Here is a 22,733-nt window from a genome sequence, read left to right on the forward strand (position 1 = left end):
TCCTCCTGTTACTTCTTAAACTCACGAGTAATTACATTCAATGCCTCTGTACACCCAGTGTGATATGAAGTAGGTTACATTGAATCCTCTCATCAAGAGCTCAGTGCTAAAAAAGAACTTGAAAGAGTTCCAGAGCTCAGCTGTTGGAGAAGTGTTCTTACAATTTCCCACCACAATGACTCTGCAGCTGAAGAGAAAAAGAATGATCTCCAAGGTTTGTCTGTGTGTTTTTAATTCTTGCTGCTACTTTCGCCTAGCTCAGCCATTTGTGAGCTAACCTCAGTCAATGCCACCGCTTCCTCCAACTCCCAACCAAGCTTGAGGGATTTTGAGATTAGTTTGCAAAACTGTCTCTCCTTAAAATTCTTTTTTTCTTCATCCCAGGAGGCTGTGCTTGGGATACTGGCGCTGGCTCTGAAGCCTTGTGGACTTGGCTGCAGTCCCTGCCCTGCCACTTCTACAAAGTGCAAACACACGCCTCCATTTCCTCATCTGTAAAACAGGGTTAATCCAGCACCCCCAGCACCCTGTGCAGGAGATTACCTACAGTTAGTGCTCAGTGAGCAACAGCCAACAGTATTTTGACAGACTCCACTTATATTCCAAAGAAGTTTGGCAAATATGTAAATTCTTGTAGTCAACGTGGATTGCATTTCTCAAGTGTTATGTTTGAGTTGTAATTCCACTTACAGAGCACTGTAGAAGGTTCTGCATGGACAAGTGGTGAGGAAGTATAGCAAGGCAGTCATTTCTTTTCTTTCTTTTTTTTTGGGGGGGGGGGTCCTAGGGAATTTATCCCAGAGGTGCTTAACCACTGAGCCACATTCCCACATCTTTTTATTTTTTTTATATTGAGACAGGGTCTTGCTAGGTTGCTGAGGACCTCTGAGTTGTTGAGTCTGGCTTTAAACTTGTAATCCTCCTACCTCAGCCTCCTGAGCCTCTAGGATTACAGGCATGTGCCACGGTACCCCTCAGTAATTTCTATTTTCTAGCAGCATTAGCAGCTCTGAACCTCTCTGAACCTCGGTTTCTCATCTCTAAAATGGGCATGATATGGTAATAACAGGAAGAATGATTTACTACAAAAATAAGAGAGTTAACCATTAAATAATCGAAGGAAATAATGATTATATTATTTTGGGGGGGCCAGGGGACTTTTTAGTGTTGCTACAACTTCTTTCCCAGAAAAATAATATGTACAGGCATGTGCACTACACACACACATGATTTATATACAATTTCTGGGTGTATAGGATTGTATATACAATTTCCGAGTGTGGACGAGTGGGAGGGGCTACCAAGCCCCTCAGCAGGGCACATTATCGAAATGGGGAAATGGAATTTGCCTGTAAGTTTTCTGGCAGTTGTGGAAGAAGCAGGGGGAAATGGACTGCATTCCATAGTTTGTGTTTTTGACAAGAGAACGCAGAGACAAAATGTTTCCTGGAATCGAACTCAAGGGCATATTTTCCAAGAGCTGAATACACGATAACATTTGCATTTGTTTCTGTGTTTTTGAACAGGGTCACTCTCATTTCTGGATGTAATATTGATAGCGGTTTCTTAAATTTAAAAAGTAAATAAATAAATACAGATGATGAGAGAGAAGGAGACAGAAGCCATGTCACAGTGTGGAAGGCGAGGATGCAGGGTTTTTCTTTATCCCTTCCTGAAACTCTCAGTCACCCCCTTTTTCTGCTAGGGGGCAATGTGGTTAGGCAGAGATTTCTTATTTGTATTTTCACTTATGCAACTGCAGGTTTTGAATTACTGATCGTCTTTGCATAAAGACTAAAACAATAAAAGCATAATTAGAATACACTGTATGCAGCCGACTCCAGTTTTATTTTGCCCCAGCTCTGTATTTATGATAAATCGCTAAACACGAACGCTCTTTAGGGAAGGTGATTTTGGGTCTCGTCTCTCCTCTGAGCAAAAACAGTGCCTGTGACTCTAGTCTGAATTTCAATTTTGCAAGTGTACAGTTGAACTGAATAATATTTGGCACAATGCAGTGCACAACTGAGCCACTAAATGGCTGATTTACTAAATTATTATTAGATGAGCCCTTGCTGTTCCAAATGAAAGTGCAGTCACTGTCTTCCTTCATGGTGTGTTCAAATTGTTCTGTGTTTAAATATTCAGCATGAGGCTAATGTGAACTGATGAACTGAGACTATAAACATTCACTTTCAATACAGATAGAGCGACAGAGAGGCAACATATCATGTGGCCTGCGGAGGTGAAAATGATTTATAGTTAAGGATGTTGCTGCCTTCTTCCATTACTTTAAGGGACTCTTAATTAGCCTGGTGTTTGAAATGACTAATTCCCATGTACAGGAAGAGCAGCTTCATGGCGTCTGAGGTTTTCGAATGTCAGTGAAGGAGAGACTACTGTGAGCACTTGCTGCCTCGGGGGTTCCGAGCCCTGAGTTTTACTCATGGGGCTCGGTGGCACCTGCAGAGTGGCGGATCTGCCAGAGCGACTGTGGTGTTTGACATTCAGTGTGCTTCTTGACCCACCCAAGAGGCCTACAATCCATCCTTCCTGCAATCTGCTCCCTTGCAATCTTCGTCCCTGACAATTCACATCGACTCTCACAATGGCGTGCACCCCCATCTCACTGGCTTCTTCTCTGACACCTGCTGGAATGAGCAACAACCCTTAGCTCCTTGGATGAAAAGAAGCCTTCCTGCCTCTGCCCCTTTGAGGGCAGTTACAGGCAAGCACTTAAAATACTGTGATCACTTACAGTAGATTAGAATTTTTTATTGGTGCCGGGTTGCCATAACAACACGAAGACAGCAGATGACTTAAGCAAGGCTTGCAAAGCAAAAGGCTGCTCATCTGGCAGTTAAAATGAATACAGTTCATTTCACAAGTTTCCCATATGGACTCTTAGTGTATGGTAATGAGGAGACCATATGGTGAGAGAAAATGCAATGAGAACAATTGGGTTCCAGTGGCTGAGTGGGAAGTTGGGAGAGAAAACCCGGGTGAGAGATTCTGGTGCACTCTCTGGGTTCAAGGTTTGGCTGGGGTTTGTTTGGGATGGTTGTTTTCCATAGGGGTTTCAAGTTTCTTAATCTGTTCCTTAATATGTCGGCTGTGCGAAATGACAAACATCTTGCAAATTTTGCAATATCATTCATCACAAACTGTCAGCACTGTTTGCAAATCTGACTTGCAAGATCTTTTAAATGTGTTGTTCTTAAAAGGCAACAGTACCAAGTTTTTAGACAAAGTGCAGGAAAATTTAAGCACTTCTGACAAGCAGAAACATTAACGGTAATCATTTTAAAAACACTCGCATCTTTTGCCTGCATATTTAGCTGTAAATAATGCTAGAATGTATAAAAGCTTTAAAGTAAAACTGTAATAAATACTTTTTATTATGTTTCATAAAGGATAAAAAATGCGTCGAGCCCCGTATCCGTGCTATCTCTGCATGGGAACGTATAGAGATGGATAGCTCCCTTTCTCCTTACTACTAACCAGATTGGGAACCTGGGAGGACAGCTTGAGAAAGACTCTCCAGTCAATTCTGTACCATACATGCTTCATAAAAGATGAATATAAATGCATTAGTTAGACACGGTGAGCTAAATTAGAAGGTCAGGCAGGGCTGGAAGGGCTGAAAAATCACACAACCAATGAGTGTAATTACTCTTTTTTAAGTCTATTAAGTGGTGTTGTTCTATCAAGGCTCAGGGGTATAGGACATGAAGAACAAGATAAAGTAATGTGTATTTATTACTCCCACTGGATCAATTTACCAGATATTTTCAGCTCCATAAAGCAAAATACACAAATGCAGCCTTTGTTACTTTGCTCAAACTGCTTTATTTTCTCTAAAAGAGGAACCAGTTCTTGGAGAAAAATATCTCTGGCTTGGATAGATTCCCATGCCAGTCCCTCTCCATGGAAGGATGACAGAAACTGCTGGAAATCTAGGATGACAAGGAGGTGCCAGGGAGGAAGAGGAGAGAGAAGCTAATCACCTCCAGGCAGAATTATTCAGATTATGGGATCTGGAGCAAAAGTGGGAATTCAGTGTGGTAGACTATTCCACAGAGGAGGTCAGAAGAGCCAAGAGGTCTGGAGACTTGCTATGATGGTCAAAATCAGCGGGAGGACAAGCCAAGGGTCAGACTCGGTCCTTGGGCTCTCGGCATTCACTTTCTCCTTGGCTTCTAATACCAATGCTGTGGGCCAGTTTTATAGAGGAGAAACTGAGGCTTGGGAGTTGCATGCATCTGCTTTCCAGAATCTGCAGCTGTCTGGCATGAGAGCCCACTCTCTTGGCCTCTATATTCAGCAAAAGCCTTGATGAAGCCTTGCTAGGCTCAAAATAAGCATGAAGTAAACATATCCAGGATTCGCAGCTAATGCATGGAATGCTGGGTCATCTCAAGGTCTACTCTTGCTGCTGTGAGCTCAGGCTCAGAGACCCCTTATGAGGATGGCTGGGTCACTGAATGGAGACACCTCTGGCCTTCCAAACCCAGAGCTCCTTGCTCAACGTTTCTGAATTGCATCACTACAGCCGTCAGCATCTTGTAGTTCCTAGCTGACCACGGTCCCCATCCCCCTCACCTCTACATTGGAAGAAAAGTCAACCTTGACCCCAAAGTCACATGCCAGAACCCAGAGAAAAATGCAAGTCTGGGTGAAACAGAACAGAATGCCATGATTTGAAAACCTTAACCCACCCTTCTCCATGTGCACATGAAAAAGAAAACCCAAAAAACCATCTAGGGCAAGCGTAATTATAGTATTTTAAATATGTGTGTACAGCAACTATTCCTGATGGCGACTTTCAGAGACAAAATAATTTACAGAAAAGGTCTCCGCGTGCTCCTGTTTCTTCATTTGCTAAATGGGGATGATGTCTGCTTTTCCATTTTTTTTTTCTTTTTCTCAAAAGAGTGGGCTCCAATAAAACAAAGCATGCCCGAGTTCTTTGAAAAAGCACAAGCCTCTATACAAAGGCATATTATTATAGAGAGCTGTCTGCTTGGTCTTTGGCGCAGTTTCATTTGACAGAATATGTGGGTGGTTGTATGAATCTAGCTTTGTCTATTCACAAACACATGGGTTTAATAAAGTGGAGTTTGTTTTTTAAGGTGTGTGGTCCATGGCTCACTGAAACACTCCTGTTTGACAAACACTGACCATGATTCTGAGAAAGGCGGAGCCCATTTTTGTCCCCCTAACAATGGAGAGTGGGAGTATAAATCTCCCAAGTCCACAGGAATACCTTGTGCTGGCTCCATCCGCCACTTCCTGACCCTGCCCTTGAACTCTCGCTCCACCTTAACATTTGGAGCCAAGAGGACAGCTTCTCTGCTCTGAGTCACACTGAGAGCTTCCTGGGGTGGGCTCCTGCAACAGTCCTTGCATGGTCAAGCGGCTAGATGCAAGCTGCCGAGTGTTTCCTTAACACACAAATCCATTGTGTCCTTGATTACTCTTCCCAAACCCAGGAAAAAAGGGCTGAGCATTTCACCATCAGGCCACCAGGGACAAAGTGTCACGTGCCTATGCTATTTGTCCAACGTTTCTGGACATGATGTGCAATTGTAAAAATGTTTTGAAAAGTAACTACACACAACTCAACCCCATATTCCTGTTTTTCTTCTTTCTTTACCAATATGTATATTAAAAAATGCTGTCTGACTTCTTTAGAACTCAACCATGAAAACAGATTTGTCTCCTATTTTTCAATAAATATTTTTAGAGTGGTAACTCTGGGCCAATACTCTGTTGATGGCATGCATGGGATTGCCTCCCTTTATCCTTATGTGATCTTATGAAGTTGGCATGATTATTATCACCATGTTTCAATGAAAAAACTGAGGCTCAGAAGATAAATCACATAATAGTCAATTGCTCACAGGATTTAAGTGTCCTGCTCTGCCGAGGTTGGGTAGAAGAGCTCTCAGAAGCAAGGGTTCCATTCGACTGGTAAAAACATCCTAGCTATTTGCTGTTGAGAGCTAAGTAAGTGCTTAAAATAATCTGACAGGGAAGAATATAGCACCATCCCAACTTGACAGGTAAGGAAATTAAGGCAAAGAAAGGTAAAGAATTTTAACCCTGGTGGCCTAGTAGGCAAGTGGCCAAGCTCTGAGTTCTAATTTGTCCAATGTGACCCTGCCGTTTATACTCTCAAAGCTTCCAGAAGACTCAGATCAAATGCTAACCATGGAGTGAGGGTGTTCCCCAAAGGAAACAATGGAAAGAAACTGCCAGTGTGCCCTCACTTCTGTTCAGCTACTGAGACAGCCAAGGCACTGCCCCTTAGGTAGACACATCGCGTATATCATTGTCCTACAACATTACCCCAGGAAACACCCGGGAGCCATGTTTTTGCCAGAAACAGGAATCTAAAGATAAATCTCTCCATGAAACATCTATGCTATGGACGGGGATTCCCCCTCATTATAAGTAGACTAGCTAATTCGGGTGGAGAGGGGAGGGAGGCCTCTTTCATAGACAAAGATGTGAACATGTGGACACATCATATGATTCCTTCCCTGGGAGAAGCACTTTCGAAAAGTTTTTACCAAAGTGAACAGCACTTGGGTAAAGTTCACCTTGGTAAACTTCACCAGAAAGCTGAAGGCTGAGCCCAAAAGCTGGGTGCTTCTCCCTGTGAGGTGGAGGTAGAAGACAGACACCTCTGCAGTCTCCATCCTTCCGTCTTTGGCCAGGTACGCCCCGGCTCACCCTGTCCCACATGTCTGCACTTGGGTCTGGGGCAGCAGAGTGCTGGACAGGACCTGGTCTGACAGATGGCTTTGCCTACAAGTGCAGCCAGCACGTGGGTAGGAGTACGTGATGAATTGATGCCCCAGGAGCTTCGCCAGGCTGGACAGCCAGCTTCCTTATTACAAGTATTTTACAAGGATACACAGGCTGAGAAATGCCACATCTCCAGAGTGACAGTGGCAAGTAAAGGACTTCTCCACTCCTCCATTGAGTTTGATCTTTTTCACCTGTGTCACAAACGGGACTTCCTGTGCCATCAGTACACAGTGAGGGGCAGTCCCACTGATTCTGTACTTCTTTCGCGCTTAACTGTTGCCTCCCAAGTCCTCACAAAACTTGGCATTTCATGAAACGTACCTAGACTGCTCAGAACAGAAAGGCCCTCTCCCCCACAGGGCCCAAGTCCTCAGGTACAGAGACAGGAATGTCCCCAACTTCTGCAATAGGTACACGATCATCAAGAGGCCAATTCCTTTTTTTCTGCATTGACAATAGCAACACATCACTGTATGACATCTATGACTCTGTCTTGAATTTTTGCTTAATTTCTCACATCTTTGTGTTTTATTTCCCAAGTAGATGAGATGCCTCAGAGGACTGTTTTATTTGTCCAGTTTCAAGATCCCACAACACCTTTTCTTTGGAGCTCTTTTACCCTCACTAGGAAGAATACAGATTCTCCTGGTAAAAATTTGGTGTTGTTCTTCTTAAGAATTAAGGTGATATAACAATTGATCAGCCCAAAGTGGGAACCAGGCTTGTAAGTGTGAATCCTGGTTTAGCAATTTGCATGCTGCAGAATCTTGGGCAAATTATTTAACCTCTCTTTGCTTCATTATTTTCTTCCCTAAAATAGGAAGGAGAGGTAACAGTACCAACCTCAGAGGGTTCTTGTGAGGCTGAAATGACATAACTATCCTTTAAAATAAGCATATCATCAGAAGGCACATAAGTGCTACATTTACTATTATTTTCATTTTAGCACCAAATCCACAAAGCACAAAAATGTAAGCTATGATCTGTGAGCTAATTTTTATCCTTGACAGAGTTTTTGTTTGTTTGTTTTTTCCATTCCAGTTCATCTTTTCAGAACCCATAACCCAAAGAGGAGGTATCCTGACCTTTGGCAAGCGCTCAGGGTCACCAGGATGCCGTGGAATGACCTTCTGTAACCTCTGGAAGCCATAATCAATGGTGGGCTCGTTGAGTGCTGCAGAGAAGAAGTCACTCAATTAGAACATTTTCAGGAAATAAAACAGAGCATGATTTGCAACACAGATGATGTGGAAATAACTGGAAAGTACAAAATTTAATTGATACTCTTACATCATACAACAATCATATGGATAATCTCTTTGTGGATAACCTCTGCAGAGTATTAACTTAGAGTAGCTGAGATTCCAAGAACAATTCTTAGATTAAAGGAAGAGAAAACCTGTAATAAGATTTGGAGAAAGGAAGCCTCTTTGTGCCCCTATTGATTACACTCTCTTGAATTAAACACAATAAAAAGAGAGTCCGGTCTATTGTTTTCCAAATTCCTCACTGTGTTAGGGAATATCTTTGACCTGTCTCACCTGAGAAAATAAAAAAGATGGCAGCTCTGTCCTCTATTCATATTCCGGGTAATGGGTGGGTGTTTCAAAATCTCTTTTCTTTTTCAGTGAACCAAAGTATTCACCTGCATATTTTCTTCCTTTCTAAATAAAAGGACTGTTTTTATAGTTCTGACATTTAGCTATACATTAAAAAACAAGTTACCACATGCTTTACTTAAAATGCATTTCCATTAACCTGAATTTTAAAAGTAAGATTCATACTAGTAACTTAAAAAAAAAAAAAAAAAACTGTATTAAATTCAAATAGGTCCCAAGGCTAATGGAAGCAATTTGTATACCAACCCAAACTGACTGGCCCACTTTTCAAAATACAGGTATGATAATCTTGTGGTTTTAAAAGGACATTTAAATTGAAAGACTGTGAATTTAGTACATAATTATACCAATAGAACCCTTTAACTTGTCAACTTGTAAATCTAAAAGGCTATCAATCATTTCTAAAGAGGAAATAAACCTTAAAATTCCTTGATTGACAGTGCTTACTTTTTATGTAAGAAAAAAAAAAAAAGTGTGGGGGGGGCGGTGGAGAAGGCTGCATAAAGTGGCCAGAAATCCATTTACAAAAGTACATTGTTTTACATAGGTGAGTAAAAAGCCAATAATTACACCTTCAAAAGACACATAAATCAGAGTAAGTACTTTTTCCTCACTTGTATATTTTAAGTTGGAGTGAACTTCAAATAACTTTTTATTAAAAAGATTTTTTCCCAGATGCAATGCTTATTGAAGTAGTTAATAGAGTTGCATTTTCATTTAGGAAAATGTAATCATTTTTGCAAGTATGAGATTCAGCCAACCCTCCTCCCTTTCCAAACAGTAAACTTTCAACCTGTCTCTTGTGGAAATTAACTAAAATTACACCCAGGTGTAGCAAACCTCTCTCTACTAGTATAGGATTAAGGTACAATATTTATTATTCCTCCTATTTTATGAATTACTTTCTAAACCCATGAGAAGAATCCTTTTTTCAAATTAGATTTGTAGAGAAAAAGCCATAGAACTCTTTATGCAGGGAAGCTGATACTCGTAAAATCTGTAGTATTTAATCAAGAAATGCATGAGAGACAGGAATGAGCACCAAGGTTTAAGTTATTTATCGTATCCATCCTCTACCCATAATGCTAATTGCCAACACAAATGTTTTATCATAAATAATAGCTTCAGACAATTAAATGTATGATTTTTAGTATCTGAAAAACATAATTTAGCATCCTAAGAATTCCAAATCTTGGCTTCATTTTTTTCACTCTAAGCCACCCATAAAATTTGAATGGCTGACCCGCCCCTTCTATCGTTTGCATAATGAATTTCAATTGTGTCTAGAAGCTCATGGCTGTTAATTGAAAGACTGATCTATTGGGGGAAGGATGTGATTTTCTGCCTATAAGTCCACCTCACAGCAGAATGACTGGCACTTAGTATCAGCAATTAAAGGAATCAATTCAAATATCATATGGAACTAATAGCTGAATAGTTGAAGAGAAGCCATTCCGCTGCCACAAAGAGTAATTGAATTAGACATATTAAACTCATTATTCAAAGAAAAATAAGCATCTACTTTATGGAAGTATGCTACAAGAGAGAAGATATTTTAAATAGTGAGACAAAGGCTTCTAATTTATTTCTCATGCCTTTATGATTTGCTTTCTGCTCATATTTTTAAGTATGTTGAACTGCATTCAATTTTGGTATTGAATATTACAATGGGATTTGTCCTGTGCAGCAGACAACACTAACACTAAAGATAGGCGAGACAAAGCTCACTGCTCTCAATTCAAAGGAACCTGAAGATTTCTGTGATTGCATTGACTAGAGAAAATAATTAAACCAATTGCTGAGTGGGAGGGGTCAGCTAATAAAGGTTGTCACTCATTAAACACACACACACACACACACACACACACACACACACCTCTCCCCCTGAAAGAAGATTAAATATCTTGGAAGGGGAGGATGGAATCGAATATGATACAGAATAGAACATGATGGAGTAGAATATGAAGTAATAGAATATAATGTAATAGAAAGGCATAGAATATGATGGAATATTAAAATGCAGTCCTCAATGACATGGGAAAAATATTATTTACTGCTGTATAAGTATTGCTATGTTAAAAAGTAAATTACAGGGCATACATACATCATGGTTACTTTGTTAATCAGCATTCCACAGTGCCAGTGTGGAAATTGCTGAATGTTAGTTGTTTCTAAGTAGTTTCTAAGTCTTGGGTCTCAAAGTGCTTTTCCTCCTCCTCTCTGTGCTATGCATTTTCTGTGTTTTCCACAATGAACATATATTAGTTTTATAATCAGAAAAAAAGGTTAAGAGCAAGAGATTGTTGCTGAGATGGAATTTGACCTGCTTGTATAAAGTAATGACATAAGAAACTATGTCTTAAAAGGGGTCTGTATACCCTTTAATAACCTTGCATAGGTTATTACAGACCATAAGAAAAATAAGTAGTATACTCTTGGCCAGTTGTATAAATATGTGACTATTCATAAACTCTCTGAAACTCAGCAGAGAGGGTAATGGGGAGGAATCATAAAGAATGGTATATTTATTTCATCAGTGGGCTAGTCATACCTTAGGGACATACATCTACTCTGCAAGAATGTAATATAAAGTTAATTCTTCAACAAAGTGACCTCATTGTACTCAAGCACAGGGCTCAGGGGGCACCAGTAGGAAAGGGACTAATCAATTTTTTTCCCCTTGAACTTGGGACAATTCTGAGAATGATGGAGAAAGAAAGAAACAACCAAATTGAGTGTAATTAACCACAAATAAAGAAGTATGAACGTCTTGGGTTGAAAAAAGAAAAACAGATGAAACCGTAAACTGCAAAAGCAGTGGACGGATCAGAAGGCTTATGTGGCTGTGCTTGCAAACACCTCATCTGCACGCTCTGGAAAGGACCGGAGCCTGGTGTCGTCCTGAAGCAGTGAGACGATAACAGAAGAAGGCGGGCTCAGAGGTTCTGGACAATCCTCTATCCCAGATAGAAAAGATTTGATATTTGAATCCTCAGAATAAAATGGGACCATGGTAGGCATTTCAAAACTCCCAGAGACACTGGATTATCCACTTATTCAATAATCGTCTATAGTGCCTACTACTTTGCATTGTGGGAACTAGCTGTTGTGTGTCCCAACATCATAAGCCTTTAATTCAGTAGCAAAGCAACCTTAGTTTCAGTACAACAACAACAACAAAAAGCGCTTAAAAGCAGCATAATTCAACCCGGAAGGATGGCTGAAATACTTTGACAGCAGAGTTGGAGCCCAAAGCAGACTCTCCCAGCCAGGCTGCTTCTTCTACTCAAAAGTCCACCATCTTGTCTTCCTCAGCTACTACCTCTGCTCCTTCTTCTAACAAAGCTTCACCAGGCTTACGTGAGACTTTAAGGAGATGTGAGTTTAAACAATGATCAGGGTGTCTTGGAACCACAGACAATTGAATTCAAGAGGTATTCCACTGACCCCTTCCAACTTATTCACTGGTAGATATTTACTGAGTCAGCATGGTAGGGTCTTAGCTGTTTTTAACATACACTGGCCAGTCTGACACTTCTCTGCAAACACATTAAAAGCAAGGTCAGATGCTCCGCAACAGGAGAGAGAGCAAGCTTGCAGGGACAGATGCTTCAGCCAAGATGGAGGCAAGTTCTCTGTTCCACAGCTCTGAGGAGATACTGGGAGAGGGGATAGTGCTAGGTTGTATGTGCTACATGCCCAGAATTGGCATTCCAACAGCACTGAAGCACTTTCTTTTGTTAAAAAAAAAAAAAAAAAAAAAAAAGTTAATTAACCGGTTTAAAAAAATCAAACCATTTCATCTGACTGTATCGGGACTGCTTATAACTGACTTTAGGTTTCCTTCCAAAGCTCCCCATCTCAAAATCCCCTAAAGGAAACCAGTAACTTTCCACTCTGAACCAGTCTCTATTAAGCCCTTCTCATGGGCTTTAACCCAGGTGCTGGCCAGAACAGAAAAGCTCTGGTTATACAAAACTATTTCGACAATGTCCAAATGTTCATGCAGCATGAAATGCTATACGCAAAGAAAATTTAGATAACACAACTAGATTTTATGCCTAATGCCAATCACAAGATTACCAAATTCAATTTAAAACATCTAGTAATGAGTGAATTCTGACCCAATTTACAGGAGTCCCTTTTGGTTTTTAAAGGAAATTCACTTCACAAACACATCAAGTAAAGAAAACTCTCTTTCGGGGGAATTTATTTGCAAATTAAAATCTTATAGTCAAGACAGATACATTCTCAGTTATGAAAATTGATTTTTCTCTGTTCAGAGCTTCCTTTTAAAGAAATCGCTCCTTTTTCCATCCTCCTTAACTTCTCAAATACTTATTCTTGGAAACAATGGAAATAAGAGACTGGAGAGCTAAGTTCCCAAACACCAGGAAAAAGTGCCGGGGGTCCCCTTCCAACCCGAACTTGCAGAGTTCCCATTTTTATAGCTTAGCGACTCACTGTGGTGCTTTAACATATTTCTGGGGTTTTAATTTCCTTTTTTTAATGGTTGTGTGACATGATGTCATTCTGACTGGGAATAAAAAGAAATGCAGATATTAGGAAGGTAATATTTATATTCTATTGCCATTTAATGTCCAAACAAATATGTAGACTCCATGCCAAGTAATAAATAAAACCTCATAGCAGCGGCAATGATAAAACTAGCACCTGGGTCTCCAAGCTTCCCTGGTGACTACTCTATATTTGAACTAAAGGAGTAACAGCCGAGCATTTCCCTGCAAGGCAGATCCATTCTGGGCATGAGAGTTATTACATATGTGTTAGGCAGAGGCTTTTGGTTCCATAATGGCCCCATTTTTCCCTCAGTCACTAAATTAACAACCAGAGGTAAACAATAAAACAGCAAGTTATCTTCAGGAACCTATCTTTAAGACTTTAAAATATATAAACGGAAAAATCAACCAGAAACATAAACAAGAGCCAGAAATATGGTTAGTGAAGAGATCTGTTGCACTTCCAGCCGTTTGGGTATCTCATTACTTGCCTAGATGTTTAGTGCATGTGCAATATGGCAGGTCGCCCCTTCTGTGGAAGAGGTACCCTCCCTAAGAAGCCTACACCTGCATCTCTTGCAAGCAGAGCCTCTGCTTTCAGTATGAAATGCTGTCAGAGCCTAGTGGCCCTGCCTCAGGAGCCCACCTGACTCAGTAAGAGCTTCAGGAGCAGGTGGACGAGACTCGGAAAGCTGAGACTTAAGGGAGAAGGGTGTCCAGAGGAAGCTCATATGAACAGAATTAACCAATATGGGAGCCAAAGGAAATTTCCAAGCCACCTTTGAACATGCCCTGACTTCTTGCTTAGATCTCTTGATCCATGGCAACAACTTTGAGATTCAAAAATCAAGCAAAGGAGTAAAAACCTCCCTGTACCTTAAGCAGAATCAGAAGTATTAGGTGGCCGGTGTGACTGAGTACTTAGAAGACGGGCAGCTGGGGCAAAAGCAAAGCCAAGCCACTAACCCAGGACAACCACATACCAGGGTTCTCAGAGACTGACAAGGAGGATCCTGAGGAATGCACTGGAATGCAAAGGACTTGAGTGTGTGTGGAAATACATAACCCTTCAAGAAGCAAAAGCAATCACAAGGAAGAAGAATGAAGAGTGACTTGCTTTTGTTTTGTAAAATGAAAATGGTCATCGTTTTCCTAAATCTATAAGCAATACATTCTTATTGTATTAAAAAATTTTTAAAAAAGGGGAGGGGAGTCCCATAATACCCCTACTTGTGTATAAGCATATTTATATTTTAGTGTGTTACGTACACTCATATATTTTCTCAATACTGTTTTGGATAAACACGAATTATATGCATGTTTATGCCGACCTCATTCTTTTTAATGGTCTCAGTATACTCTATTATATGAATGGTCATAAGTTATACAGCAAATTCCCTATTAATGGGAACATAGGGGTTTTTTCAATCACATTTTTCATGAACTTCAGAAGTGCTAAAATAAAACAACATTCAGAATAAATTCCTGAATGAAAGGATATGCTCATTTCAACTCTTTTCACACAAATATTTTTGCAATATCCTTCATAAAATTTATACCAGTTTATACTTCAGTGAGTGACTTTTAAAGGTATCTGCAAAAGAAGGCTTTTTAATTTTTTTTTAAGATTTCACATCTTGAACTCAATTACTCTCTAAGTTATAAGGACCTCTGAAGACTTTCAGCGAATCTTAATGATCACAATGATTCCTTGTAGAGGTATCATTTTGAATATATCCTGAGGTCATATATGACACTTTCCCTAGTCATATCAAAGTGATTTTTAGACATTATCTCATGGATTCCTACAATATACCCTTGACTAAATGCTAAAAATCACTACTTCCAATTCAAAGGTGGGAAACTATAGCACAGAAAGTTGGTTGCATAGAGTGTTTTGTTTTTTGTTTTCTTTGCAGGACTTTGCTTACTATTCCAAGTTGACTATGTTATTTGAGTATTGCTGAACCTCAATGTGCAGGTTATGGATAAGTCCTCCTGCCAAATCAGTTAAACTGCTTTTTTTTTTTTTTTTTTTAACTGAATATCTGTGCAACAAAATTCTAGCACTCACAGGAATCTTTATGCCCAGAATCCTGACTCTCTACAGATGAACAAGTTGCTTGTGGTCTGATTCTTTACTTAAAACTCACCACTCACCACATCAGCAAACACAAGTGCTTCGGGGAAGCCACCCTGGAATTTTAAACTTGCCCCACATAAGGCATCAAGAAACATTGGTTTCTGTCTAATCAAATCCTTCTTATAGGTCTGAACTTACAAGGAGTTCTCAAAGGTTGATTTATGTTTTGAGAAGAAGAGACACATAATGATGTTGAGATAGATTACACCAAGTTATTTCATACCACAAATACTTGGAATTTTCTAGAAGGGTCTTAATGAGAAGTTCCCGGCAACAGACCTCTTTCTTGCCTGGGAGGGTTACACTGCCTAAAACAAGAAATAGGTGAGCCTGTCAAGAAGAAGAAAAAACTGCACTGCTCCCTAATTGTTATAAAGTTGAAGAGAAAAGTTGTCTATGTTATTGTGTCTGATGTGCTATGATTGGCTGGGTCTTCCTGGAACCTTAGTTTTCCAAATCTGATCCAAGTTTAAAACTAAAATTGATTTCTTCAAGCAAACAGAAGCCTCATTCTCATGATCTTTTGTTTTGTTTTGTTTTTTGGACTTTCAATCTTTTTCATTTTCAATTTTAAAAATCGTATTTGGATAGTTTTATGATTAGGTTTCAAAGGATGATTTGCTCCTTTACGGGAAGAGGGAAGGATGCTTTTCACCATGTAATAGATGATGGTGTTTAAGCACTGAAGGCAACATACTGTCTTTCTTAAAATTTAAGGATAAATCCATAATTTTCTTCCCTACTGACAGATCGTCAGAGGCAACAAGAGTGATATTACTTCTATAATTGTTCTGCAGATTTCTTCCCAAAGATCTTTGACAATAAGTGTTACCAAGAGGGTAGAATCACCCGACCTGTCTGATAAACATGTTTTCTTATGGTCCCACCCCAGCGAGGGCAGAGACACCGTACTTTTATCATCCGGCGTGTGTTCAGAATGAGCTTAGAACAGCAATTGCCGGGAATAGGCAGGCGATAAACCGCATTGATTTAACACATCTTGTTTTCAATCATGCTTGGATTTTCTGAGCACGCATTTTTCCTGTACTCGGGCTTGTAGCTTTTATCTGACGAGCTGATCCCTTTTCACTGGAAAATGAAAAGGTCGCACAATAAGACACGGTTTACTGGAACTTGAACACGCACCAGGGAAAGTATTTTAGATAAATACTGTCAGACACAGTGGAGCAGAATTTCAACAACACAATTGCTAAACAACAATACTTATTACTCTCCTAGAGCAAGCCTAGCAGCAGCTCAGGGCTCTCAGCAGGGGACGGCACCGAGTCCGGCGCCAAACCCGAATAACGTGTCCCCAGGCCTCGCACCGAGCCAGCGCAGGGTTCCCGGCTGAGGTCTTACTTGTGATTGCTAATATCACGGTTTTATGAGACAACTCAGAAAACTACTCCCACTGTTCGCTGAATGGTTTCCTCTAAACCAGTGGACAGATTTCAGAAGAGTTGGATAATGGAGTTAGGGTAGAGCTCTGTAGACTGTTAGATTGGGGAAGAAAAAAAAAAATCCCAAGGACAGTGGAATAAAGGTGACTCTGAATAACCCACTAATCCCACTAAGAAGACAGGAAGGGGTTTGTAACTGGGCGATGTCAGAGGATTATGTGATTATTTGGTGATGTTTTAATAAGATCAGAACTCATCACATAGGCCGTGGAGTGAGCACACCCACTTTGCAGATAAGCCTAGAAATTTCTGTCCGCCTAAACTCCAACCTAAATAGACTCTGGATGGGAAATACATGGAGTCAGGCTTCTTCCCTCTCCAGATCATTACTCACAGGCATCATTAGCCTAATATTTAGCCAGAAAGACTCCTCTACCTGACTTGCACCCTTAGCATGCTGATCTGCGCTGCAGCCCTGTAGGAATCCCCAGGTTTTCTCTGTTTCCGCCTGTTTCTCAGCAATCCTTTCAATGAATCCCTAAGCCAAAGAAATGCCAGCAGTTCTATTAACTATTAGGTCTACAGAGCTTAATAATATATGACCTAGGCAATTTGGTAGCCAGAAAAAAAAAGATGTTGAAAAAAATTAATATAATAATATTTATATTGCATTTGAAAATAATCACAATCATTTCATCATGGCATGAGTGTTCCTTCTAAGCATCACACGATTGTGCTAACTTTGGAATCAAACTGAACCCTGCCACCACCATTTTCTATTCCATGTTAACTTGCACATGGCACTTCCTTTGACCAAAGAAATGACAGAAAACTCGGCTTTGCAAAGGTATGACGCCATCTAAAGGGACACAGGGCTATCCGGTGTTGAGATTAGAGCTGCCTGGAACTAGTAGTTCGTGCCAGAGCTGAGACACTAAAAGTATCACTGTTTCCTTCAATTTAAAATATCCCCCAGCATCCCTGTGAGACACCATGGATGCCATGTGCAGGTGTTTAGGAAACATGGATTTGCTCTGTAGCACACAATTAATAGAATGCTAAGGTGCTACAAGGATTTGCTGCATTCATCCATGTATGACTTATCTCCTAATAATAATGATCATGGTGGCGGCAGCTAATACTTCCTAAGGACTTACTAGATACCAAGCACCTTACATGGATTAGCCTGTCTAACCTCCTTAAATATAATATTATATATTATTATTCCCATTATACAGAGAAGAAAACTGAGGCCTGGAGGAGGAGTTAAGCATCCTGCCTAAATCACAGAACTAATGACTGACAGACAGATCAGGAATTCGAACCTGGGCAATTGACCTCTTTTTGGTCGACTAGCCACATAAGAGCAACCCACAAGCCTCCAGAACCAGTCTCTAACAATTTTGGCATCCAGGACCTTTCTAATACCCTTTTTGCTCTCCGCATACCCTTCTACCTACGATCTGTTCTAGTTCTTTTGTCTCAAATTTTACCCCATAGAAATTAATGCCACCTACTCCCAGACCTCATTTGACTTCCAGTTTTGAAAACCACCGTCTCCTCCCCTCTGTCCAGATGCTTTTGGAGCAAGACACTGCTACATTTGCATCCAGGCTACATCACTGACTAGCTATGTGCCTTCTGGGAAAGGCACTTACATTCTTCGAGTCTTCCTTATCTGCAGCAAGAACATTTAATGTGCTGCTATTTGTACAGCGTTTAGCACATAATAAATACTCAATTGGGAGGTTCTTATTACTATAAATAGAATACTTGTCATGGGTTAGAAATAGGGAAAGGAGTGGGGAACACAGGATTAATTAAGCATATTTACATATTCCTCGCTCTCTAAGTATCCAGAGTCTAGAGGGGAAGAAAGACACAAACAGAGCTCTAAAACAATGGAAAACTGAGACATGAGGATGCAGCATTCCAGAACACTGGGTGTGGATGGCTTGTCCCGGGGCTCAGCCTTTCCTCCTTCCTTTGCGCTAACTTGAAAATACAGTTCAAAGAACTCTACTAGCTCCGATTCTCAAATATTACTCTGAAATACAGCTTTCTCAGACAAGGACACAACTCTTTTAAAACAATATAAGTTCTATGAACAAAGGGGGAACAAAAGTAAGTAGGAGAGTAGGAGATATCTAATCTAGATGGGATTCTTTTCCAGACTTGGGATGTCATGCGTTGCATAATTAAATAAAATTGGATGCTTGCTGTACACAAGACCCTCTACTTAAGAAGAAAAAGAGAAAGAAAAGTAAAACACAGGCCCTTTGTGCCATGCATCCCTGGGTGCAGATGACTCAACTCGAAAATCTCTTCTGGACCCTATCGCAGAATGCATAATCCAGGGGGAAGGTAGGTCTACACTCAGTTGCTCAAAAGATGTAAAATCATAGTGTCACTATTGCATTCATAGTTCACTGCACAGAAGGACAAAAAATCATTCTCTGCAGTAGAGTGAGGGAAACATTTAGCAAAGAGGTCACCTTTGAAAAGGATGTGTAAAGATAAATAGGAGTTTTCTACTGAACAGGGAAGGAAAAACTTCCCAGGCCAAAGGAATAGCAAGAACCCACGCAGACAGATAGGAAAGGGGTCTATTTAAATAAGCTGATATTGCAGTTTGGGGAGAATTTATGTGCCGAGTATAGGATGTTGAAGATTAACCATGAGTAGCAGTATTGGCCTTAAGTGCTTGGCTGAGAACTTTTTGGTAGCTATTTAAATTCTCCATATTGTAGGAGTGATACTGTATGATCAATATTTCAAAGAGACAACCACGAAAGTCAAACGAGGAGTGGATTTTTAAGTCGACACTGTTGCAATAGTCCAAATGCCAGATGTGAGACCTGCTGATGCTGGAGTGGTTATAGAGGAAAAGGTAGAATGATTCCATATTTTAGAATAGAATTTCCATGACTTCAGTAACATGTGAGAGCTTAGGCTGGGGCTGACGCTGATCTTTCCAATTCATCTGACTGGGTATAGAGAGTGGCCATTTAGCAAGATAAAAAGTGCAGGAAGAAAACTACAGAGAGAAGGGAAGAGACCATGAGCTCAATTTCAGACCCTATGTGTCTTAGATACCAGCAGGATATCCAGGTAAAAATATTCGCAAACAGAAGCTCAGGAAACAGTCAAGGATGGAGGTGATGCTATGAATTATGATAACACCAAGATACAGATAATTGGGAAACCACTCATTTGAGAAGAGACCAGTGACCCACAGCCTTGTGGGGAACACCAATAGGTGAAGAATGGTTAGAGAAACCTACACAGAGAGAAAAAGGGTGAAGGCAGGACAAAAAGTTAGGGAAAAAAAAAAAAAAAACAAACAGAAGGAAATAATGTCCCTGAGATCAGAGGAGGAGCATAAAATGGGGAGGAGCCATCAGCAACATCTAGTGCAACTGTAGCCAATCAGGAGAGGTCTGGGGAAGTGGCCCCGCAGACCTTCCTAAAGGCATTAGCACGCATGGCAAGTGCCGTTTGAGAAAACTCACCAGTGTTTCAATCGTAAGGCTCTGGTTTTATTTGATCTCAAAAACTCTCAGCATAAAGATCTGAACACAAGTAACCGTGCTTGGCAAATGTCTTTGCTCAGATCTAGCTTAGCTTATCACAAGAGAGAGGAGAGGATGCTCGGACCTGGGTTAGAGTCATCTCAGTCCTAAAGAAACTCCTGGGGCCCCCCAGACAGAAGTGTATGATGCTCACCTTGAAGGGCTATGCTGGCGGGTTCAAAGTTCACCTTTTTTGAATTGTTAATTCCGATTAGAGTAGTTAGAAGGTGAAGATGAGGGGATTCCCACTGCTCTCGAATTTATTCTGTTTCCATTCTTGACGTCTGTCTTGACGTCGGACCACTTGACACACCCCAATAAGACTTGACTTCTCCATGTGGGCCTGCGCTCCTTGGAGGGATGGGTCTTCGTGCCACAGAATATTGACAAAATCAGAGTGTACGTGCAACCAGAACTTAATCTTCCCCTTTGGATCTTGGTGGTCTTAATATTGGTCCCTGGCGTCTTATAATCAATAGATGTTTAGTTAAGCAATTCGCTCGTTTTGGAGTATCAGTCATCGTGTGGGCAAATGGGTATGTGGCCACTTCCGCAATAACCCCACGTCTCCTGATGGAGCCAACATTACAATCACACATTTGTTGCCGTTAGCTCATGAGATGCTGGAAACCAATTTTGAAAAGCAAGTAATAAAGCACCACATAAAAAATAATGGTGTAATTACTCCTTGGTCAGGTTAAACCTACTGTGACGATAAAAACCAAAGTGAACACCAAGCATCCTAAATGGATTTGCTATAAACTTGACACTGGTTCTGACCTTCGGCAACAAGATGTTTTGAACCCACCCACCTGAACCCGGTACATGTCATGCATCTTTACCGGGCCTCTGTTTAAAGCACTTTGATGGATTTATCCTATTAATGCCTATGCCAATTCTGAAGATCTAGAGAAATTAGGCTAGTCACTGAATGACTGACTTGAAGACTTTTAGATTCTCATTTGTATTTAGGCTCTGAAAAAGGGGATCTAAGTACTACATCAGAGAGAAATCATGAAGATGATTGAATCTGTTCTCTAAACACGAGATGGGGAAGGAGTGGGTGGAGGGCAAGGGGATCTAACTGGAACACAAACTACATGTCCAGAGGCAGTGAATGAAACGTGGGCTCCTGCTATTGATATGTAGGCAAACACCCTGGCTATCCACTAACAGGAACAGGGGAATCCAATCATCCCCCACTTCCATATTGAGAGTCTTTCCCTCGTCCAAGTGCTAATGAGGTTTCCTTGGTCCAGAGGGAACATTCTGGGTGGATGGGTGGGTGTGGAGAGTGGGAGACGTCAAGAATGGAAACAGAATAAATTCAAGAGCCATGGGGATCCCCTCATCTTCACCTTCTAACTACTCTAATCGGAATTAACAACTTCAAAAAGGTGACTCTAACCCAGGCTTAGCCAAAGTTGCACCAAGAACTTTTGGGAATGGCATGGCAGTCTGTATACAAGGACATCATGAATAAGGTTCATTAGTGCTGCTGTGGGTTATTCGGGCTCCTGGGAAGACTTGTGCTAATATCTGTTTAGCCCACTGAAGAGTTGCTAATGGCTCTCCTAAGACAGAGTTCTCATGAGCAGACTTTATGGAGAAGAGTGTTGATTACAGCCCAGGATAGAGTAACAGTTGGCCAAGTTTTACTAATAAAAGAAAAAAAGTGACTTAGATAGATTAAATTTTCAATGACAGAAACTTGAATGGAGCTATAAGAGCTCTTCTACTCTGGTGGTTGGTTAGTAATGGGTATAAGCTTTTTGGAGGTCAAACTACTAGGGGGAAAGAGGAAGAAAGACTAAGTTTTAAAATCAGATCTGTATTAGGAGCAGAGGTGTCCCCAGAAGGAGGCCCAGTGGCCTCTCTTCTCCCAGGTGGGCAAAGGCCTGTGCCCATCACACCAGTATTTTCAGCCTTCATAAATGCCACCTAGTGTCGCAAGAAGGTATTTTTTCCCACTAGGGCTCTTACAGAACCTCTTCTTCCTTCTCACTGATATCAGAGACCCATGTGCTCCAAACCATATCTTCCATTTCTTTCTTTACTGATGGGTGCAATGGACCTGCTTAACCTGAATAATGGGAACGAGGAAAGAGAAGTGACCTTCCTTCTATACTCTCTTTACAATCTGCCTGCCCCTATTGTAGGCTGGCGAATGTAGAGGAAATGAAAATATGTATTTAGCTCCATCTGTGGAATTCCCTTTGCCTGAGGCCACTGTGTCAGATACTGTTTCTGGTTTTTTCAGAGGGCTGGGACATATCTGCGGAGACCGAGATCATCTTGATAAACTGCTGACCTGTTGCTAAATGGAAAATTTTTATGATTATATTGGGACAATAGGTACTGTGACCCTTTAAGGACAAAATCAGGCATACTGGATTGTATTTTTCAAAAGTTATCACAGCAACTTTTAGGTACAAATACTTTCTTCTAAGTCCCCCCTCCTAACTCCGGAATTAACAATTTGATCTTGATGTAGTAATATAGAGGGGTAAAAATATATCCATTCAATCAACTTTAGGACTTTATTGCTTAAAAAATAAAAAGCCTTCCTTTCACAACTGATCTGATCTTGGAGAGCCTAAGCAACCAGTGCTAAGATCCAATAGCTAGTGAACAGTTTAATCACAACTAAACTCAAATGT

At 40.7% G+C, this 22,733-nt stretch overlaps 1 protein-coding gene across 4 annotated transcripts in view; it reads right to left on the reverse strand.

Annotated features, from left to right (window-relative positions):
• The window catches only part of Ebf1 (EBF transcription factor 1), a 374,922-nt gene that overhangs the window by 25,768 nt on the left and 326,421 nt on the right, over positions 1-22,733 (reverse strand). For all 4 annotated transcript variants that reach the window (XM_047556315.1, XM_047556314.1, XM_047556313.1 and 1 more), the window contains exon 11: positions 7,902-7,990. In XM_047556315.1, coding sequence (XP_047412271.1) covers positions 7,902-7,990 — 89 coding nt within the window. The remainder of the gene's footprint in view (positions 1-7,901; positions 7,991-22,733) is intronic.

This window comes from Sciurus carolinensis, chromosome 6, assembly GCF_902686445.1.
Source record: "Sciurus carolinensis chromosome 6, mSciCar1.2, whole genome shotgun sequence".
Lineage (NCBI taxonomy): Eukaryota > Metazoa > Chordata > Mammalia > Rodentia > Sciuridae > Sciurus > Sciurus carolinensis.